Source organism: Haliotis rubra, unplaced genomic scaffold, assembly GCF_003918875.1.
Source record: "Haliotis rubra isolate DU_JTF1 unplaced genomic scaffold, ASM391887v1 Scf1424, whole genome shotgun sequence".
Taxonomy (NCBI): domain Eukaryota; kingdom Metazoa; phylum Mollusca; class Gastropoda; order Lepetellida; family Haliotidae; genus Haliotis; species Haliotis rubra.
In genome coordinates, this window is record NW_025765364.1 from 132,129 (window position 1) to 151,607 (window position 19,479).

General features: G+C 39.3%; 1 protein-coding gene across 1 annotated transcript; it reads right to left on the reverse strand.

Moving 5' to 3' along the window:
• Nucleotides 1-2,858: 2,858 nt before the first annotated feature.
• Nucleotides 2,859-16,881, reverse strand: LOC124269155 (NXPE family member 4-like). Its single transcript, XM_046704171.1, has 5 exons — nucleotides 16,713-16,881; nucleotides 15,152-15,817; nucleotides 14,007-14,059; nucleotides 12,297-12,487; nucleotides 2,859-2,978 (listed from the first exon to the last, which is right to left on the reverse strand). Exons 1-5 carry the CDS (start codon nucleotides 16,799-16,801, stop codon nucleotides 2,859-2,861), a joined length of 1,119 nt encoding a protein of 372 aa, XP_046560127.1. The 5' UTR covers nucleotides 16,802-16,881.
• Nucleotides 16,882-19,479: the final 2,598 nt, after the last annotated feature.

Sequence of the window (19,479 nt, forward strand, 5' to 3'; positions counted from 1 at the left end):
TAAAACTACAATGTATAGCCCCAACCATAAACAAACAATATTTAGCTGACTTGAAAGCCTTGTAAAACTACAATGTATAGCCCAACCCATAAACAAACAATATTTAGCTGACTTGTAAGCCTTGTTAAACTACAATGTATAGCCCCAACCATAGACAAACAATATTTAGCTGACTTGTAAGCCTTGTAAAACTACAATGTATAGCCCCAACCATAAACAAACAATATTTAGCTGACTTGAAAGCCTTGTAAAACTACAATGTATAGCCCCAACCATAAACAAACAATATTTAGCTGACTTGAAAGCCTTGTAAAACTACAATGTATAGCCCCAACCATAAACAAACAATATTTAGCTGACTTGAAAGCCTTGTAAAACTACAATGTATAGCCCCAACAATAAACAAACAATATTTAGCTGACTTGAAAGCCTTGTAAAACTACAATGTATAGCCCCAACCATAAACAAACAATATTTAGCTGACTTGAAAGCCTTGTAAAACTACAATGTATAGCCCCAACCATAAACAAACAATATTTAGCTGACTTGTAAGCCTTGTAAAACTACAATGTATAGCCCCAACCATAAACAAACAATATTTAGCTGACTTGAAAGCTTTGTAAATCTATAATGTATAGCCCCAACCATAAACAAACAATATTTAGCTGACTTGAAAGCCTTGTAAAACTACAATGTATAGCCCCAACCATAAACAAACAATATTTAGCTGACTTGAAAGCCTTGTAAAACTACAATGTATAGCCCCAACCATAAACAAACAATATTTAGCTGACTTGAAAGCCTTGTAAAACTACAATGTATAGCCCCAACCATAAACAAACAATATTTAGCTGACTTGAAAGCCTTGTAAAACTACAATGTATAGCCCAACCCATAAACAAACAATATTTAGCTGACTTGTAAGCCTTGTTAAACTACAATGTATAGCCCCAACCATAAACAAACAATATTTAGCTGACTTGAAAGCCTTGTAAAACTACAATGTATAGCCCCAACCATAAACAAACAATATTTAGCTGACTTGAAAGCCTTGTAAAACTACAATGTATAGCCCCAACCATAAACAAACAATATTTAGCTGACTTGAAAGCCTTGTAAAACTACAATGTATAGCCCCAACCATAAACAAACAATATTTAGCTGACTTGAAAGCCTTGTAAAACTACAATGTATAGCCCCAACCATAAACAAACAATATTTAGCTGACTTGAAAGCCTTGTAAAACTACAATGTATAGCCCCAACCATAAACAAACAATATTTAGCTGACTTGAAAGCCTTGTAAAACTACAATGTATAGCCCCAACCATAAACAAACAATATTTAGCTGACTTGAAAGCCTTGTAAAACTACAATGTATAGCCCCAACCATAAACAAACAATATTTAGCTGACTTGAAAGCCTTGTAAAACTACAATGTATAGCCCCAACAATAAACAAACAATATTTAGCTGACTTGTAAGCCTTGTAAATCTACAATGTATAGCCCCAACCATAAACAAACAATATTTAGCTGACTTGAAAGCCTTGTAAAACTACAATGTATAGCCCCAACCATAAACAAACAATATTTAGCTGACTTGAAAGCCTTGTAAAACTACAATGTATAGCCCCAACCATAAACAAACAATATTTAGCTGACTTGAAAGCCTTGTAAAACTACAATGTATAGCCCCAATCATAAACAAACAATATTTAGCTGACTTGAAAGCCTTGTAAAACTACAATGTATAGCCCCAACCATAAACAAACAATATTTAGCTGACTTGAAAGCCTTCTTAAACTACAATGTATAGCCCCAACCATAAACAAACAATATTTAGCTGACTTGTAAGCCTTGTAAAACTACAATGTATAGCCCCAACCATAAACAAACAATATTTAGCTGACTTGAAAGCCTTGTAAAACTACAATGTATAGCCCCAACCATAAACAAACAATATTTAGCTGACTTGAAAGCCTTGTAAAACTACAATGTATAGCCCCAATCATAAACAAACAATATTTAGCTGACTTGAAAGCCTTGTAAAACTACAATGTATAGCCCCAATCATAAACAAACAATATTTAGCTGACTTGAAAGCCTTGTAAAACTACAATGTATAGCCCCAATCATAAACAAACAATATTTAGCTGACTTGTAAGCCTTGTAAAACTACAATGTATAGCCCCAACCATAAACAAACAATATTTAGCTGACTTGAAAGCTTTGTAAAACCACATCCCTATTTATACAAAATTTATAGCTAAACGTTAATAAGATTTGGGTACCTGGTAAACGATTTGCTTGTTTAGAATGGTTTACAAAACATAAAATATCCAGTAAGTCTGAAGCACTGGCGTCACACCTTTGACACTTTTATGCGGAACAGCGCCAGATAAGGGTCGGGCGAAGCACCAAATCTATGCCACTCATACTCCCTCACGTCCCGTTCGAACATTACAGGTCAAAAACTGAACCACCAGAATTCTGCTTTCTGACAACTTTCCCACAAGATTGTCAATGCTGGGGATCCATGTTCGTACACTTTAAAACCTCTTCGCCACAATCATGTTCCAAATAATGAAAACAATTTCCAAGAATTCCCAAGTTACAAAAATCACTGCGTTAGGGACACCACGTACCTGGAAAGATCCGGGTTATAGTGGGTCTTCAGTAGTGAGTGAATTTAGCTTTACGCCGCATATAGCAATATTCCAGTAATATCACGGCGGGGGACACCAGAAATGGGCTTCACACATTGTACCCATGTGGAGAATCGAACCCGGCCTTCGGCGTGACGAGCGAACGTTTAAACCTCGATGCTACCTCACCGTCCCACTATTCGTTCAGTGAGTTCAGATGAGACTGTTGCCATTGATACTTGGCGGATGTGCTACTCCGATCTCCTGAACTGTAACCACAACCCTTCTGTTACTGGTGTACAGGAAGAACATGATTTGGGTAATGACATTACACTGGAAGAATTGAAACATGCAATTCTCAGTGCTAATAAAGGCAAAGCTTGTGGTCGTGATGGAATTCCAGTAGAGGTACTGAAAAACAGTACGGCAATAGACTATTTTCAGTCTGTTTTCGAACTTGTTGTATCCCCCAATGTTGGACAAAAGGTGTAATCAACCCCATACCTAAAAACTATACTGATGATCTCAGGGATCCACTGGCATATAGGGGACTCACTACTGCCAGCGCTGCATATTAACTGTACTGCTATGTTTCAAACAACAGACTAACAAGGCACGTGGAAGAGAACAGTATTCTAGAGGACAACCAGAATAGTTTCAGGAAAGGTCGCTCCACAAGTAAAATAGGTAGGCCAGACCAAACCATTACAATGTGGGCACGGGGGTACAGCACCACGGCACATAAAACAATAGGCTGGTTTCGGTCGTGTGTGGTTGGGCATATAAAACTAAGCTGTTACGTATTAAATTATTGCATTGACTAAATAGTCAATACATACTAAGCAGCAAAAGAAACGTCAGTTTGGAATTTTCCTTCGCAGAAACGGATAACTGTCAACCCATTCCTTCCCAAACTCAGAATGGAACCCAGGAAATGTTCTCAAAAATGCAACCTGATCTCGCAGATGGTACGGTGTTTTCCATGTTTTTCATGCAACTCATGCTGCACGTACTGTTCACAAGGACCAGCCCTATAAAATGCACCCCCAAACCTGGTTGAAACATTCACATTACAACGTCAGCAGGATGCCGCGACTCACGACTGCTCAGGGGAACCAGGCGCTAGGAAGACTTGAAGCTGGCCACACTGCACAAGCCGTTGCCAATCACTTCCAGGTCAACGTTCGGACCATCTACAGGCTGCAGCAACGTTTCCTGGCCACCAACACTACAAATGATCGCACCCTTACTGGCAGACCATGGGTGACCACAAGAAGACAAGACCGCCATGTTGTGCGACAGCATGTACAGAATCCCTTCATGCAGGCATCCGAAACAGCACGTCAGACAGTGGGAACACACGGAAGACCAATCAGTACTGATTAAGTACGCCGACGTCTTAACAGCGGGAACCTCCATTGCCGTAGACCTTACCGTGGACCTATCCTCACCCCATTGGCGTGAACAGCGATACAGGCAATGGAGAACTGTTCTGTTCACAGATGAGAGTCGGTACTGCGTATCAACTACAGATGGCAGAACAAGAATATGGCGACGACGTGGCCAGTGTTACTCAGACCAATGTGTTATGGAAAGAGACTCATAGGGAGGGGCAAGCATCATGGTATAGGGTGGAATAGGACTGAACGAGAGAGTGTGCCTTGTGTTGTTCCAGAACCTTGGTCCAGGGAGAGGAGGCGGCATCATAGCGGTGCGCTACATCGACCAAACTCGCAGATCCCACCAGAACAACATTTTCCAGCATGATAACGCCCGGGCCCATACTGCCAGAGCTACAGGGGACTTCCTACAGCAAAACGGTGTCAACATTATGCAGTGGCCAGCCCCTAGTCCTGATTTAAACCTAATTGAACATCTTTCGGATGAAATTCATACCAAGACCGAACACAGCCAATTTATTGCGCCAGGCCTTTCTCAGAAAGTGGTTCCAGGGGCCAATGGCCTTCATCAATCGATTGGTGCACTCCATGCATAGACGTTGTGCTGCAGTTATTGCCGCTAGATACTGAAGTCAAGAGTCTGAATGGACTGCAAACGTTCACGTAATGTCTTGAAATTGTGCTGAGTTATTCATTGATGTGTCAAGATATTGTACACAAAAAATGTTTTTGATCTGCTTATTATGTCCATTGCTGTAATGATTTGATTACAGTGCCTATCTAAATTTGAATTCGTACAGACGTTTTTCTTCTGCTGAGTATATTTTCTATGAATTGAAAAGTGTTTTCCTGACGATGTTAAGGATGATGTACGGTGTATTTTTATGACAGTGATTTGGTTGGACATTTGCTGGACCCAGCAATGTATCTCTCGTTGTACCAATTTTGATGGAGCTTTAGAATGCTGAAAGTACTCATCTAAGGTTTTAGCAGAAGTCACACTGTTGAATTATCTGGTGAAAGGTCTATACCGCTTTGCTCAAAATATAGCAATACATACGTCAATGCAGTTAAGTTAAAGACAAAAAACATACCTTTAGTGTACGTTATCATCAATCATTGACGCTTCTCTGAATTATGTATTGTAAGTAAGCAAGCAGATTGTTTGTTAGTGATATGAAACCTATTCTTGAAAGTCCACATAATTAGACGGCCCTGTGAAATGAATTGAGTGAGTGATTGAGTTTAGTTTTACGCCGCACTCAGCAATATTCCAGCTATATGGCTGCGGTAATCGCGTCTGTACCAGACAATCCAGTGATCAACAGCATGAGCATCGATCTGGGCAATTGCGAACCGATGACATATGTCAACCAAGTCAGCGAGCCTGACCACCCGATCCGGTTAGTCGCCTCTTACGACAAACATGGGTTACTGAAGATCAGTATCCTAACAAGGACCTTCACGGGTTCTGTAAAAGGAAGTAGCTGCAAGCGTGCAGATTGGTATAAGGGGCGTAATTCTTACAGGACTAGATTGGGTGAAAACTACAGGCTGACGGGTTTCACCAGAGGTCTTGTGTTTCTGTAGGTCTCGTGTTTCTGTAGGTGTTTGCTAAGGCCTAGTGTCAAGAATTATGTAAGTTTACGCTTCCCTTAATTTTTCATTCTGTGTAAGCAAGGCAGATTGTTTGTAACTAACAGGAAACCTACTGTTGAAAGTCCACATAATTAGACTGCCTTGTTAAAGGATGTAGCTGTAAGGGTGCAGAATGGTATAAGGGGCGTAACTCTTACAGGACTAGATGAGATGAAAACTACACAAGAGAACTTGTGTTACTTTAGTCTTGTATTTGCTAAGGCCTCATGTCAGTAAATATGCATGTTGTCTGTTACTGTGTATGACCTTGAAGCCAGGTAGATGTGTGTATAAGTGGATGTTACGCCTTTCTCTTTGTCAGTTCACCACCATTAGCTTACAGCCTTGCCAATTATGTTACTAATGTGGCTTTCTTGTTACACTCAGCATATACTTATATATACTTCGCCCCAACTTCACGTTTCATTCCTATCCCAATTACGTAGATCGATGTTTATGCTGTTCATCCCTGGATTGTCTGGTCCAGAGTCGATTATTTACAGACCGCCGCCATATAGCTGGAATATTGCTGAGTGTGGCGTAAAACTAAACTCACTCACTCATGTTAAATTCATGCTGAACAACGGTACAAGAATCTGAATCGAAACGTCGCATTCACGTAATAAAGAAGTTGTTATCCATAAAGTCTGTCCATATTATCGTTTTTGAATCGTAATAAAATAGTGAAGATACCGAGTGTTCGCACAAAGGCTTGCGTACATTGTATCATGCCTCACGTCAAAAACACTTGCAAAGGCAAGTCAGTCAAGATGTACAGACAGAGCAGTGGTGGGTGTTATGAGTTACAACCCATTACCGTTTATGAATCACAATAAATTAGTGATGATACCGGGTGTTCTCGAAAAGGTATGCATACCATGCTTCGGCGATTACATATCAAAAACACTTGCAAAGGCAAGTCAATCAACATGTCCAGACAGAGCAGTGGTCGGCGTTATGAGTTACAACCCATTATCGTTTATGAATCACAATACATTAGTGATGATGCCGGGTGTTCTCACAAAGGTATGGACATCATGACTCGTCGATTACATGTCCAAAACACTTGCAGAGGGAAGGCAATCAACATGTCCAGACAGAGCAGTGGAGGATGGTATAAATTACACCCCATTACTTTGGGACAAGATGAGTCACAACCAGTCTGACCACTTCCCTTCTGTGAGTGAGTGAGTGGGTTTCACCCATTATACCCGGGGATTGCCGGGGACCTATCACATCCATGAGTCATTTGCCACTGCCAGTGTATGAAGCTCTGGATAAAGTGACCAGGAATCAGGAACAAGGCCCATCTGTTTCAGAGCATAACTAAAATATAGACAAAGGAAACACTGACATTTTCTGAACTTTATTTAAGCAAAAGCACAAATATCATGAGTATATTTTCCAGCCAGTAAGATAGTAATATAAGGTAGGAGGACAAGCTGTAGAATATTATAATTATTGTTTTACAGATTAAAGATGAAAATGCAGCAATGGAAAAAATGTTTAAGTAAACAGACTTTTAAAAGAATATACAAAATCGCAAATACAGTACAACAATGAACAGAAACACCAAGAAATACTATAAAAGTGATAACTGGTGCCACGACACTACATTGCACCTAATTATGTTGTCAACCGTTAAACGTGCAGCAAAAATAGGCACTTATAATACGTTAAAAGTGTCACTATTTCATTATTTTCAGTATACACATTGTGGACTAAAACCAGGCCTAGTTAATACAGATTTTGATCCGCTTGTTATGTCCATTTCTGTAATGATTTGATTACAGTGCCTATCTAATTTGAATTCGTACTGACGTTGTTTTGCTGCTGAGTATATTTTGGTGTTAAAATATTAAATAGAAAAATGAACCACTCCCACCACTCCCTTCACGGACGAGCTTAATTCGCCTATCGTGCCATGTCGGATTATGCAGTGTCTTCCGCGGAACGAACAAGTTCGATTTTAAATCGTTTATGGAATATATGCATACGGTTGACGTCTTTGGGTGGCATTTGAAGAAGTTGGGACATACAATACTGAACAAACTTTATTAATAGCAACTACTTTCATGACGTGAGTGCAATTTTTCGGTACAGATTCTTATACCGTTGTCAAGCGGAATGATACATGTGGAGGACGGGATGTATCTATGATGAATGTAACAAAGAAAACATAATTGGCAAAGCAGTCAGGTGCTGAAGACAGGGAGTTGACAAAAGGAGAGGCGTGAAAGCCAGAGATGACCAAATCAAAGGAGTAGTTTATGAAAGAGATGTTTATACAATAGATTGTTACGTGTTCGGTTTCAAATGAAACTTAGAGACTATCAAGTCGTCTAACATTCAGCTAATTTACAAACACAGTACGTTTATCGCCTAATTTATAATCTTGTGGTACATTAGATTTTGTCTTTAGATTGCCTTATCCACGCTCGATTAGTAACAGACCACCGTCGTTTAGGTTGAATATTGCTGAGTGGGCGTTACACAACAAACAAAACCAACAAAAAGTGTATTGAATGAATGAATGGTTTATTCTCATGAGGTGAGGTGAGGTGAAATTGGGTTTTACGTCGTGCTTGAGAATATTTCGCTCATATGACGACGTGCATGCGTGTGTATGTGTATGTGCGGCTGCTTGTAATAGCCCAGACTGAAGCTGGTTTTATAGTGCTAGCCCACTGAGATACCATGCCGCAGTGAAGCATGAATACCCCACTCAGACACATTATACTGACTCCGAGCCGACCAGTCCTTGTTGTACACATTAATGCCGAGCGCCAGGCAGGGACCAACAACTACCATATTTTAACGTCTTTTGGTATGACGCGGTCGGGGATCGAACCCGCGACCTTCCGCTCTCCGGGCGGACGCTCTAACCACTACACCACAGAGGCGGTCGGTTTATTCTCATGAAGATCACAATAGTGACATAGAGAAAAAAATACAAACTTACAGATTTGTTTATGGGAGCTTACGTAGACCGGATTTCACATAATTGCTTATTGTCAACAGTAGTGCTTTATGCGTACAAGACATTAGGGATATAAATTCATCTAATGATGGATAATTACAATAATAGTTTGTTAGACATGAATTTCTTACTTTTCTTAAATGTGGACAATATAACATGAAGTGAAATTCATCTCCTATTGTAGTCTTACATAATGTACATAATCTATCTTCTTTACTAATATTATACCATCTACCTGTTTCTATTGGGAGTTTATGGTTACAAGACCTAATATAGGTAAGCCAAATGCGTACGTTTAATGGAAAGTGTAATAGATAACTTTCAAGGTATGGAGATAACTTAAACCATATTATACTAGTGGCCTTTAGTAGCACTTGATTTACATGTCATGTATACACGCTGATCTGTTTCCAAAGGTTATAATGAATGTAAATAAGATATCAGGGTATGTCCTTGCCAAGGGTGTACCCAGGTTTCCTGTCCATTGTACTGTCATTGAATTCATACTGTCGTTGTACGGAAACATGTATTGATTTTGAAACTTAATTAGTTTAGAATACAACTGTTAATTGTGTATCACTTCTTTGCTGTAGATAATCATGGTGATCAGTGGTGACAGTAGCTTAGGTTCGATTTTGAAGTAAATCGTTACACCCCCGAAAAAGCATGAAACTTTGCAAAGTGCTGGGGAATATCATGATACTACATATTTTCGAGGTGTGTCCGATTTTGTGGGGCCAATTTTCCGAAAAGTCCAAGATGGCCGCCGAAAGTCTACTTCTTACACTATGTGACTTTTCCCCGCTGGATTAAAGCAGAACACCTTGCACAGTGCTAGGGAACATCATGACAAGACATGTCTTTTGGCTGTCCCAGATTTCCGGGCCTATTTTCCGAAAAGTCCAAACCTCTATGTTCAACGAAGTGCATTTGTAAATCTTCTCAACTTCGATGCACATCGCTCTGTAACTGCAATGGGAACTGTTAAAAGACTTCTGAATCACTGAGACCGATGTTTGACAAAATGATTTCACGTGACTGATCAAAACAATAACTTTTTCATTAATTGGATGATTAATAATATCTGTTACCACTAAACATAAATCTTGTTTGTTATATTTCTTGAAAGTATACTATTAAAAAAGGGGTACGCATAACTGAGATATATGTTGTGAAAATGTTGTATTTTCAAACATGTATAACTCGTCCACAAATAGACTTTAGTACATGAAATATTAGATCAGTTTAGAGGAAGGAAATGTCTATACAACCAAGTGGATAAATTTTGATAACGGAGACGTTGAGCGCAATGGTGACGACGAAGCACGGCTGCTGTGCTCCCACCCTTGGCGGTACGATCACGCAAATGTAGTACCCGGATGTACCGATCTTGGGCTGCAGTGATGACTCGAGGTCTGACTGTACGGGGACGGTCATTTGTTATACCTTTTTGGTTGTAACGAGCTGCAAGCCGTGATATCGTGCTCAGACTAACATTCAGTTCCCTGGCACCAGAAGATTGGTAATCTCCAGCTTGCATTCTTTCAATGGCGATGTTCCGTGTCGCAACGTCAAGACGTGGCGTAGTGATTAGACCTTTAAACTCCTTCAAAACGAATGCCGATTTCCGTAAGTAATCTGAATTTTTATAGCCAGACAGTGCATGCTCTTTGCTGCACAATTTCAACTGGAAGGTGATTTCTGTTGCGTTGTGGCGATGCCTTTTTAATCCTTGTAATAAATCTCATCAAAATACATATTTTCAGGTGAAGTCGATTTTTTACTTGTGCAATAGTGTAAAATCATGTTATCAACACTTTTGTTACTTATTTTGATGATTGTTTGAATACAATAAGTAATTAAAAGATTTTAAAAAATACAACACACCTATGCGTTTCCTTTTTGGGATAGTTTGTTAGAAATAGCCCTTTGAACGGCGAATATATCTCACATATTGAAACAAATTTGTTATAGTCGTTCACTATTCTGGGTGGACCTCAGCACTCTTTGATTGTTTGCGGCCATCTTGGACTTTTCGGAACATAGGCCCAAAAATAGGACACACCCACCAAATTTGTTCATCATGATGTTCCCAAGCAATGTGCAAGGTTTTCTGCTTTAATCCAGCGGGGTAAATTCACTTAGTGTTAGAATTGGAAATCTTTGATTTTTGGCGGCCATCTTGGACGCCATCTTGGGCCTTTTGGAAAATGAACCCCATAAGTCGGACACACCAAACAAATATGTTTTATCATGATATTCCCCAGCACTGTGCAAAGTTTCATGCATTAGTCCGCTAAGTATCTATATTCACCCCTTGCCACGGCACTAAAACGAGTAGTTTAAAAAAAACGTACAGTTTTTCTGACAGTTGCTAGACAGAGTAGCACACTTCTCGAAAAAAGAAGCAGAATGAGTGATTGGGTGAGTGAGTTTAAATTTATATGGCACTGAGCAATATTCCAGCTATATGGCGGCGGTCAGTAAATAATTACGTCTGGACCAGACAATCCAGTGATCGACATCATGAGCATCGATCCACGCAACTGGGACACAATGACATAGACGCAGAATGACAGTACGCACACGTGAATGAATCAATTCACTAGTTAAAGCAGGTCACCGTGACATAAACGCCCCAATCCACTTGTTAGTGCAGTTTGAGAAATACTAAAAACATCCACAATCAAACACTTGTCTCTTGTTTAGTTCGGCAAATCCTAAATGTAATATACAGTTAGTATATCAGCCCTGTCTGTAATAATATTTTCGATTCGTTGGAAACAAAGTTACTACTTAGGCGATATTTATCTACTGCAGGCGGCAAGCTTGTTATATCAATCACTAATACAGCATTACAATCAGTAGGTCGTGAGTGGAAACTAATATGAGGTAACGCGAGACAGTCACAAACAACGACCATATTCATGGGGCGGATTAGTACAACAAATAACCGTTGTTTGTATGTAAAGTATGAAGTTTCAGAAAACAAAATAAAACACGATACGTCGAAGGATGCAAATGAAATCTTCACTTTTCACATACGTATCCGAGAAAATTGCGAATCATCGTATCTATCAGTTTTTCATCTGGATGAACACTGGCACTCTCAATAGAAAGAAGCATTTCCCAATAGTCGAGGTAAATGACACGGTCATACAGGTTTACAAACTCTTGTCTAATAATTCTGTCATATACAGGGCCCCACATTCTACCAAACGTAGATACAATTTTAGTCACTACAAAATAGTGAGGTCCTTTAATTGCAATTTTTATATCTGGCGAACGCATCAATAATCGTTGTATGGCTTGTTTGATGCGCTGTATTTGAGCCCTGAACATGTGTACAGGGTAGAATAGGAAATGAGCATATAGATGAATGAGCACAATGTCTCTTGAACCAGAAGGTATTTCATCCAGATGAACAAATGATGGTCTAAGGGCAGTTCTACTGGCATTGTCAAAAGTCATTGGCAGACCGTGCGGAGACCAAAAGACAGTATAGTTAAACCTCTTGCTGTATGCCTCGGAATAGGAATACCACTTGCCGTTAGTTTGCTCTATTGCTTGCTTTGGACCTATTCTCCAAGTAAGATTCAGATGCTTGTAAAAGAATGAAAACCACTGTCTGACCGTCGAATCACCAAACATTCTGAGAGTTCTGTTGGTAAGGCAGCGGTTGTAGTCCTTAACACTGACGTCGATAAAACACTCCAGGGGATGCCAGGTGGAGTTATAAAAGAAGCCTACAGGTTTTGACACCCAGGAACTCCGGACACTTGCCCTGCTACACTGAATCTTTGCCGACAGCGATGTGTCTTGCGCTGAAACATTAGGTAGTTACATTTATACATGCATGGTTTAAAATTATGAATTTTATGTAACTTACAAGCCTGTTGTAATTGGACAGACAACTGGACATAGTAAGCTGTGTTTTCGTGGTGTGCTCACACCAAACTGTTCTTCAAGTATACAAATAGTGGCTGAAATCAGTTGTGGATGATGTCAAACAATTCACAAAGTCTGACAATCCGATACGCTTCTGTCGTCTCGTATGACGAGAATGCTTGGGACATACACACCGAGAGCTCAAAAGAGAAGAACGTGGATCGAGTGGTCAAGCTGAGTGGCTTCATGGTCAAATCAGGGTCAATATATGATGACCATAGGCATTTAATTAGTGAATGAGTTAAGATTTTAAGTCACATCGGCAATATTTCAGCCATATCGTGACTAAAAACAGGTTATAATTTCATAATAAATATAGAGAAATTGTAAAACCCTGTCAGTGAAGGACAGTAAAATAACTAGATTATCACAGATTCCAATTTAAAACTAGTAATGAACTCTAAAACATCTTAACTACATATGACAATACAACATAAAAAACAGGCTATAGATTGCCAACAACTGAAGGTACATCACCATACTAGGGACCATTGGAACTTACAGTTCACTTGCTTCCTGTATGAACCCTAGCTGGATTTACATCATCCCTTCAGCTGTCAGCAAGGTTATACAATTTAGCCAAAAATCAAAATAACATATATTATACAGTTAAAAGTAATGGTATGTGTAAATTAACTTTTAATGTTTTGGGATTTACGTACCCCCACAGGAGGACAATAACTTCATAATGCTTCAACCCCCTGTGAGGAGGGCCTTTCTGTTGTCAGTTCTAGCCAGGCATTAACGTTCAGATTGACAATAACAACGCCATGCTTTTCAATAGTCCGTGCTGACAGAAACTGACAGATCTTTTCTTAACCAAACCTAAGGACATGAGGTAATTCTAGCGCTAAGGCTGTTTTGTGCAACGGTGTCATTCATAAGCATAATAGTCACGCACATTCATGACTCTAGAGGACTGTCATTCTTCAAAACAGCAAGCAAACATCAAACTCTTGAATCAAGACGTTAGAGTCTAAGAGGTGTCATCATTAATTTAATAACTTTTGAAAGATTCATTATTTCCTATTGAAATGTAAATTAAGACCAAATATGTTTTTCTGTAAGTACCCATATCCCTAACAATGCATATGATTTTGTTCTTAAAATGTGTTTCTGCAGATTTCATCCTTGCTGCTAACAATTTGCTTCTTGGGACAGTAAACAGAAACGTACGCGAAGTGGGTTAGGAAGAGGGTAAGTGTTAGGGTTACATATTTCACAAGGTGAGAGGAATTGTTACGTATGTATTGGCATTCAAAGAAATAACAGCCTTTGGGTTTCGCCTAGTCTCTCAACAGTTAAGAGATGCAACTTTTTATATAGTATGAATCGTCTTGTTTAGGAAGACTTGATATAAGTTAAGCATATCAACTGAATATACAGAGAACATACCAGTTGAAATATTGACTCGGACAACATCGGGAAGAATCTGTGGGCCGGCCGATCTGAAATCATTAATTATGGTTTGGTTCAAGCAAAATACATATTGGCGTCTAACAATTAGGGACTTGTAGTGTACTATGTGTCTAATGTCATTGTAACAACATTTTTCATTCAATATCATAATGAGCATTGTGGCTCATTTGTACATGGTACCAGATAAACCTTTGGGTTATCACGTTAGAGTCGTTCCCAGCATGCTGGCTCGGTCCTCAGGAACTCCGTAACTCCAGTATTCCACTTCATTCGCAGCATTTGAAGAAAAACGTTACAATCCTTTAGCCATCAACAAGAAATTTCTATGAGTTGATTCGATTGTACGACTGTCTGAGAATCTCTGTTGACTAGTAAAATGAACGCATCAGTGCATCATCCATCATAAACACATGCAAGAAATCGTCAATTATTCAAGTGAAAAACAGCAACATGGGGACGTATGGTATAAGTCGAAATAAGGAATTGCATCGGACATCAATATGTAATTGAAACGTCAAATTAGGAAATGTCCTCCATATGTGACCCGTGAAGATTCGGGTTAGAATTAATCTTCAGCAACCCATGCTTGTCGTTAAAGGCGACTTACGGGGATCGGGTGGTCAGGTTCGCTGACTTGGCTGATACATGTCATTGTATCTCATTAGCGTAGATTGATGCTCATGGTGTGGATCACTGGATTGTCTGGACAAGACTCGATTATTTACAGACCACCGCCATATTGCTTTAATATTGGTGAGTGCGGCGTAATACTAAACACACTCACTCGCTCCTCCATACGTCCACCGTAAAACGTTTTGAAATCTTGTAATCGTATCGGAACAGCTTCTGAGCAAGAGTCATATGACATTGATACAAAGACATTGTTTTATCTCAAATGTTGTGAAAGAGTAACATCAAAGGCTGGACATCAACAATTGCTTTGTCTTGATTCCATTGGATTCACATCGCTATCTATTTTGGTTATTGCTCGTTTTAAATAACAAACCAAATATCTGTCATTGTTCTTCTATAATAAAATACTGAAAATAGGAAATAGGTATCAAGTCTGATTGAAAAAACAACAACAACAAGTAATTGATTATTTCAGGAGTGATACTTACGAAAAATACCATTTGCTGTTATTCTTTTGATTTAATCCTACATATTTCAGAGAATTGACACCTGTCCAGTGGTCGCACTGAATTCCTCTCTTCTTTGGTCTATCACAATACAATGGAACACCATAATGTTTATCTGTTAAATTACAAACTTTGCCCTTGTTCAGTAATCTGCTTTCCATGTGCCCCGGGGTAGTCTCTGTTAATGTAGTTGTATTAAATATGCATATTAGAATCTTTCCACGGTATCCGTGTCTAAATTCCCTGTTTGCAAAAGCCATTTTTTCGCTGGAAGCCACCATTGCTGCACGGATGACAGCTTGTCCGGTCCACAAGATGGGCAGGGTACCAGTATATGTCCCGTTACCATGGTCAGTAACAGTTCCGGCTGAGGCTGCTCCTTTTCCTTGGTCTCGCATCCATACAATGAGCATGTCTCCACCTCGGGTTTTCATTCTGTTCTTGTGGTCGAATAGTACAATCTTCACTGTGATTGTTTCATTAAGTCGGTACCCAAGTTCAGGGTTGACAATTGACATCTTTGAGGTTCTTGGAGATGCATGCCTATTTGTATCATCGATTTCGACATCACTGATATGCATTTCCAGTCCATGACTTTGCTTTTGATGTCCAGTTCTCGAAGGGTAAGGCTGTCGTAAGATTTGAATCCTGCAAGAGATCATGTATAGATGAAAATTTTTTCGTATCATTTGGTGCGGTGTTGTATGCAGCAAAGCACTGGTAAACACTAAACAGTATGAAAGTCCGTAAGAACAGAACCAATCCATTGTCCAGCTATCTATTTCGCTTTCAAAGAGCATCTATTTTACCAGTGAGGATGTCAATTTCCCAATGGCAGTTTTGCAGTACCATCCAAAATTTCCGAAAATGGTCAACATCAATCTTTAAAAATATGTAAAATATTGCAAGAATCATGCAATCAATGCGCGTGGGTCCGTGTTTCATTCCCTAACGATGGCGAATATGGAGAACTGTGGCAAGACAACACTATTTATCACAACTAGTGAGTGAGTTTAGTTTTACTCCGCACACATACATATTCCAGCTATAGGGTGGCGGTCTGTAAATAATCGAGTTTGGACCAGACAATCCAGTAATCAAAAGCATGAGCATCGGTCTGCGCAATTGGGAACCGATGACATGTGTTAACAAAGCCAGCGAGACTGACCACCAGATCCCGTTAGTCGCCTCCTACGACAAGCATGGGTTACTGAAGGTTCATTCTAACCCGGACATTCACGGGTGCCATACTAGGGACCATGTGGGGTTACAATACTTTGGCTACCTGCATGGACCCTAGCTGGACTGGGGATTGTAGTGAATTTTAGCCATCTGATAACCGAGTCTGAACTTTCAAACGTCAGCTCGTCCGTCAACAAGTCAGTCATGAGATCAGTTGTTGCTCACGCTGACCCAGGAGAATGGACTCAATTTGGACTCTCTGTGTCCTGGCTCGGATTTGGCTGGCAGTCTCACAGCATGTATAACTGGTTACCTTGTTCTGGGGTTGGCTGAGGACCTAGCAGAGGCATGTCATACTTACTTATCAAAACGTCTCCATGATACAAATGAGGTTGCGACGAAAAGTACAACTAAGAGACAGACAAATCTGGGACGTGGAACACTCAACATCTGAAACAAATTCGAAATTGAAATTCAAAGGGCTGAAAGTAATATGAGGCTCTGAAGGTCACCTAGAAAGTCAACCAGTTAAAAAACCCATCCACGAACAATGTTCTCAGCATTGCAATTCAAATACTTTTGTGTACATATTGGGTACAAATATATTAACAAATATGAATCAAGTAAAATAATTTTCCACAATCTATGTCCACAATAATAATCTGTCCATTTATAGTTATCTGTGGGAATCAATATGTGTTATCGTTCCATTCTTTTACCAGCTCGGTTGACACTGCTACAAAATCAGACGGTATTACCCAAAAAGGCGTACATTAGACCGTATTACCCGAGGGAGAAGTTTACAACGTATTTATCTTGTCGCCACGTTAAATGCACAAAATATCATTTTTATTTCATTATGAAGATCGATAAGCTCGCTATTGATATTTATTTTCTCATTCAACTATCTTGAGAAGTATACAACTCATAATATTTTCCTCTTCATCATATCAGCTTATAAATGCCACTCAAAGAAGTCTTTAAACGGTTTGTATATTTTGTAAATCTCAGACTACCCTATGGTTGATGGATCACTCACTTATTCGGTTTATCGACCCGTACTTTAATGGCAAGAATTTATGGATGTCACCTTCTTTATTTTGATGGACACGACATTTCGGAGTATATTAATTCTTTCTCCTTCTTCAGGTGAATGAAAAACTAGAAAACACACAGCTACATATGTGCATGTGAAACAACAGTGAAGAGACAAAAAGGGAAACCAGTAGTTAATTAGCACTAATAGATCATATGTATTTTCTCTTTTTTGAACACACACACACTCACACCCCAAATTTAAAAAAAGCCAAAACATTTGTATCTCACCGAGTGGGATGACAAAGGTCATTTTATAACTGGCCGGCGCTAGTACATCAACATTGTACATATTATGTGCCTATTATGTAACGACATTTATAACCTTTAGGTTAATCATTGACAGCAAGGCCAATATTTATTATATTCGTAGTCATCATGAATTTCGGCCTTTGCAAGTGAGCTCCTGAGTATGTACTGTGTATTCCTGATTTCGCGGCAAATGAAAGGTGTGTGCATTGCGGCAGTCGAGGCCCTACGTAATAGAGTGTGTGCTAAGGTGGATTTATTCATGTTCGACAAGCTGTTCTGACCAAGTACCTGTAATGGTAGAGTAAGAACATTGATTGTGTGACTTCCGAAGTCTGTGGAAGGAGACTCTGAAATACCATTCTGCTAAATCCTAACGATGGTGGTTGAAGGAAATGGACAGGTATATTGGTCAGAAGACGGTTTCTAACACAACATCAGTGAAGGTGTTTAGCACTCTGTTCTGTAATCTACGACCTGTTTTACCATGCGGAGAAGTCTCTAAACGTTACCTATCGTGTTCAAAAGTTCTGCCTCGTCAATAACTGTCGTCTCGTCATCACCAGGGTATTTATAAGCAAATAGCGTCAAAACACCTGCTCTGGAGCATATATTCATTCGCGTAGTTTTTCAAAACTTCATTTTACGTCATTTTATAACGTTATGTCCCAATGTAATAACAACGTAGCAAATTTACGTTAAGGAAACATTATGCTTTGGGCTCCTCGCAACGTTTCAACAACTTAGTGTCACAACTTGGACTTTTCTGTAAAACTTTTCGCTTTGTGATTCTATAGACCATTCTTAATGAGGCCTCATGAATATTCATATCTGTACCAAAACGAGGCTAAACGGGGCAAGGACACAATCGCATAATGGCGACAAATCTCAATGTATACTTCCTGATTTCAAATTTCCCTTGAACGGTACATTGCGAAACTGTCCAGTAGTTCAGGGAAATCGCAGAGTAATGGGAAAGTGCTACACAAATGTTTCTGTAGCATATCCACGGATTGAAGGGTGAATAATTACTGTACATCACGACACATCACGATAAGTCATATGACCTAGATATCTAGGTAACGTTTACCATGTTGCGCAGCATTTATGAAGGGAAGCTACTCTAAAGTCACAATAGTGGAAATATTACCAAGGGAAGTCAATTACGTTTACTTTATCAACATATGAACAAAGCAAAAGACTCAACGTATTTCCTGACCTGGATTCAAATCATCCACTTCCACATGGGAGTAGTGTTGTTAATTCTTGAGCTCGATAATCGAGATTATAGTAGATCAAGATAGCTCTCCTCGAGTGGATCTGGACCAAACAAATTTGTTTGTATTATTCATGTGATGAAATTATTTGTTTGGTATTTTTTCTGTTTAAAATGTTTTGTCCTATCGACTCTGTTTTATAGATATAGGGTATTTATTCACGCATTTATTTTCAGTTGTACAGGACTAGTGGTGATGGCGATGTGCGCGTAGCTGCATGTTACAATCGCAGAGGAAAAACGAATCGCCACATCATCATGTAGAAACTATTTATTTCACTCAACATGAGTGGGACCAGAGACCATATCTATTATATGGTCTCTGGTGGGACACAATGTGCAAGACAAAACTGGATGATTTTTTTCAAGTTTTTTCTTGACTGATTTGGAGGTGAATAATTAATTTACCTAAATGGACAAGTGGTACCTGCATGGGGAATATTTGAACCAATTTTCAATACTGTGTTACTATACCATAAAATTGATTTATTGTAGATCAGGTGTATTT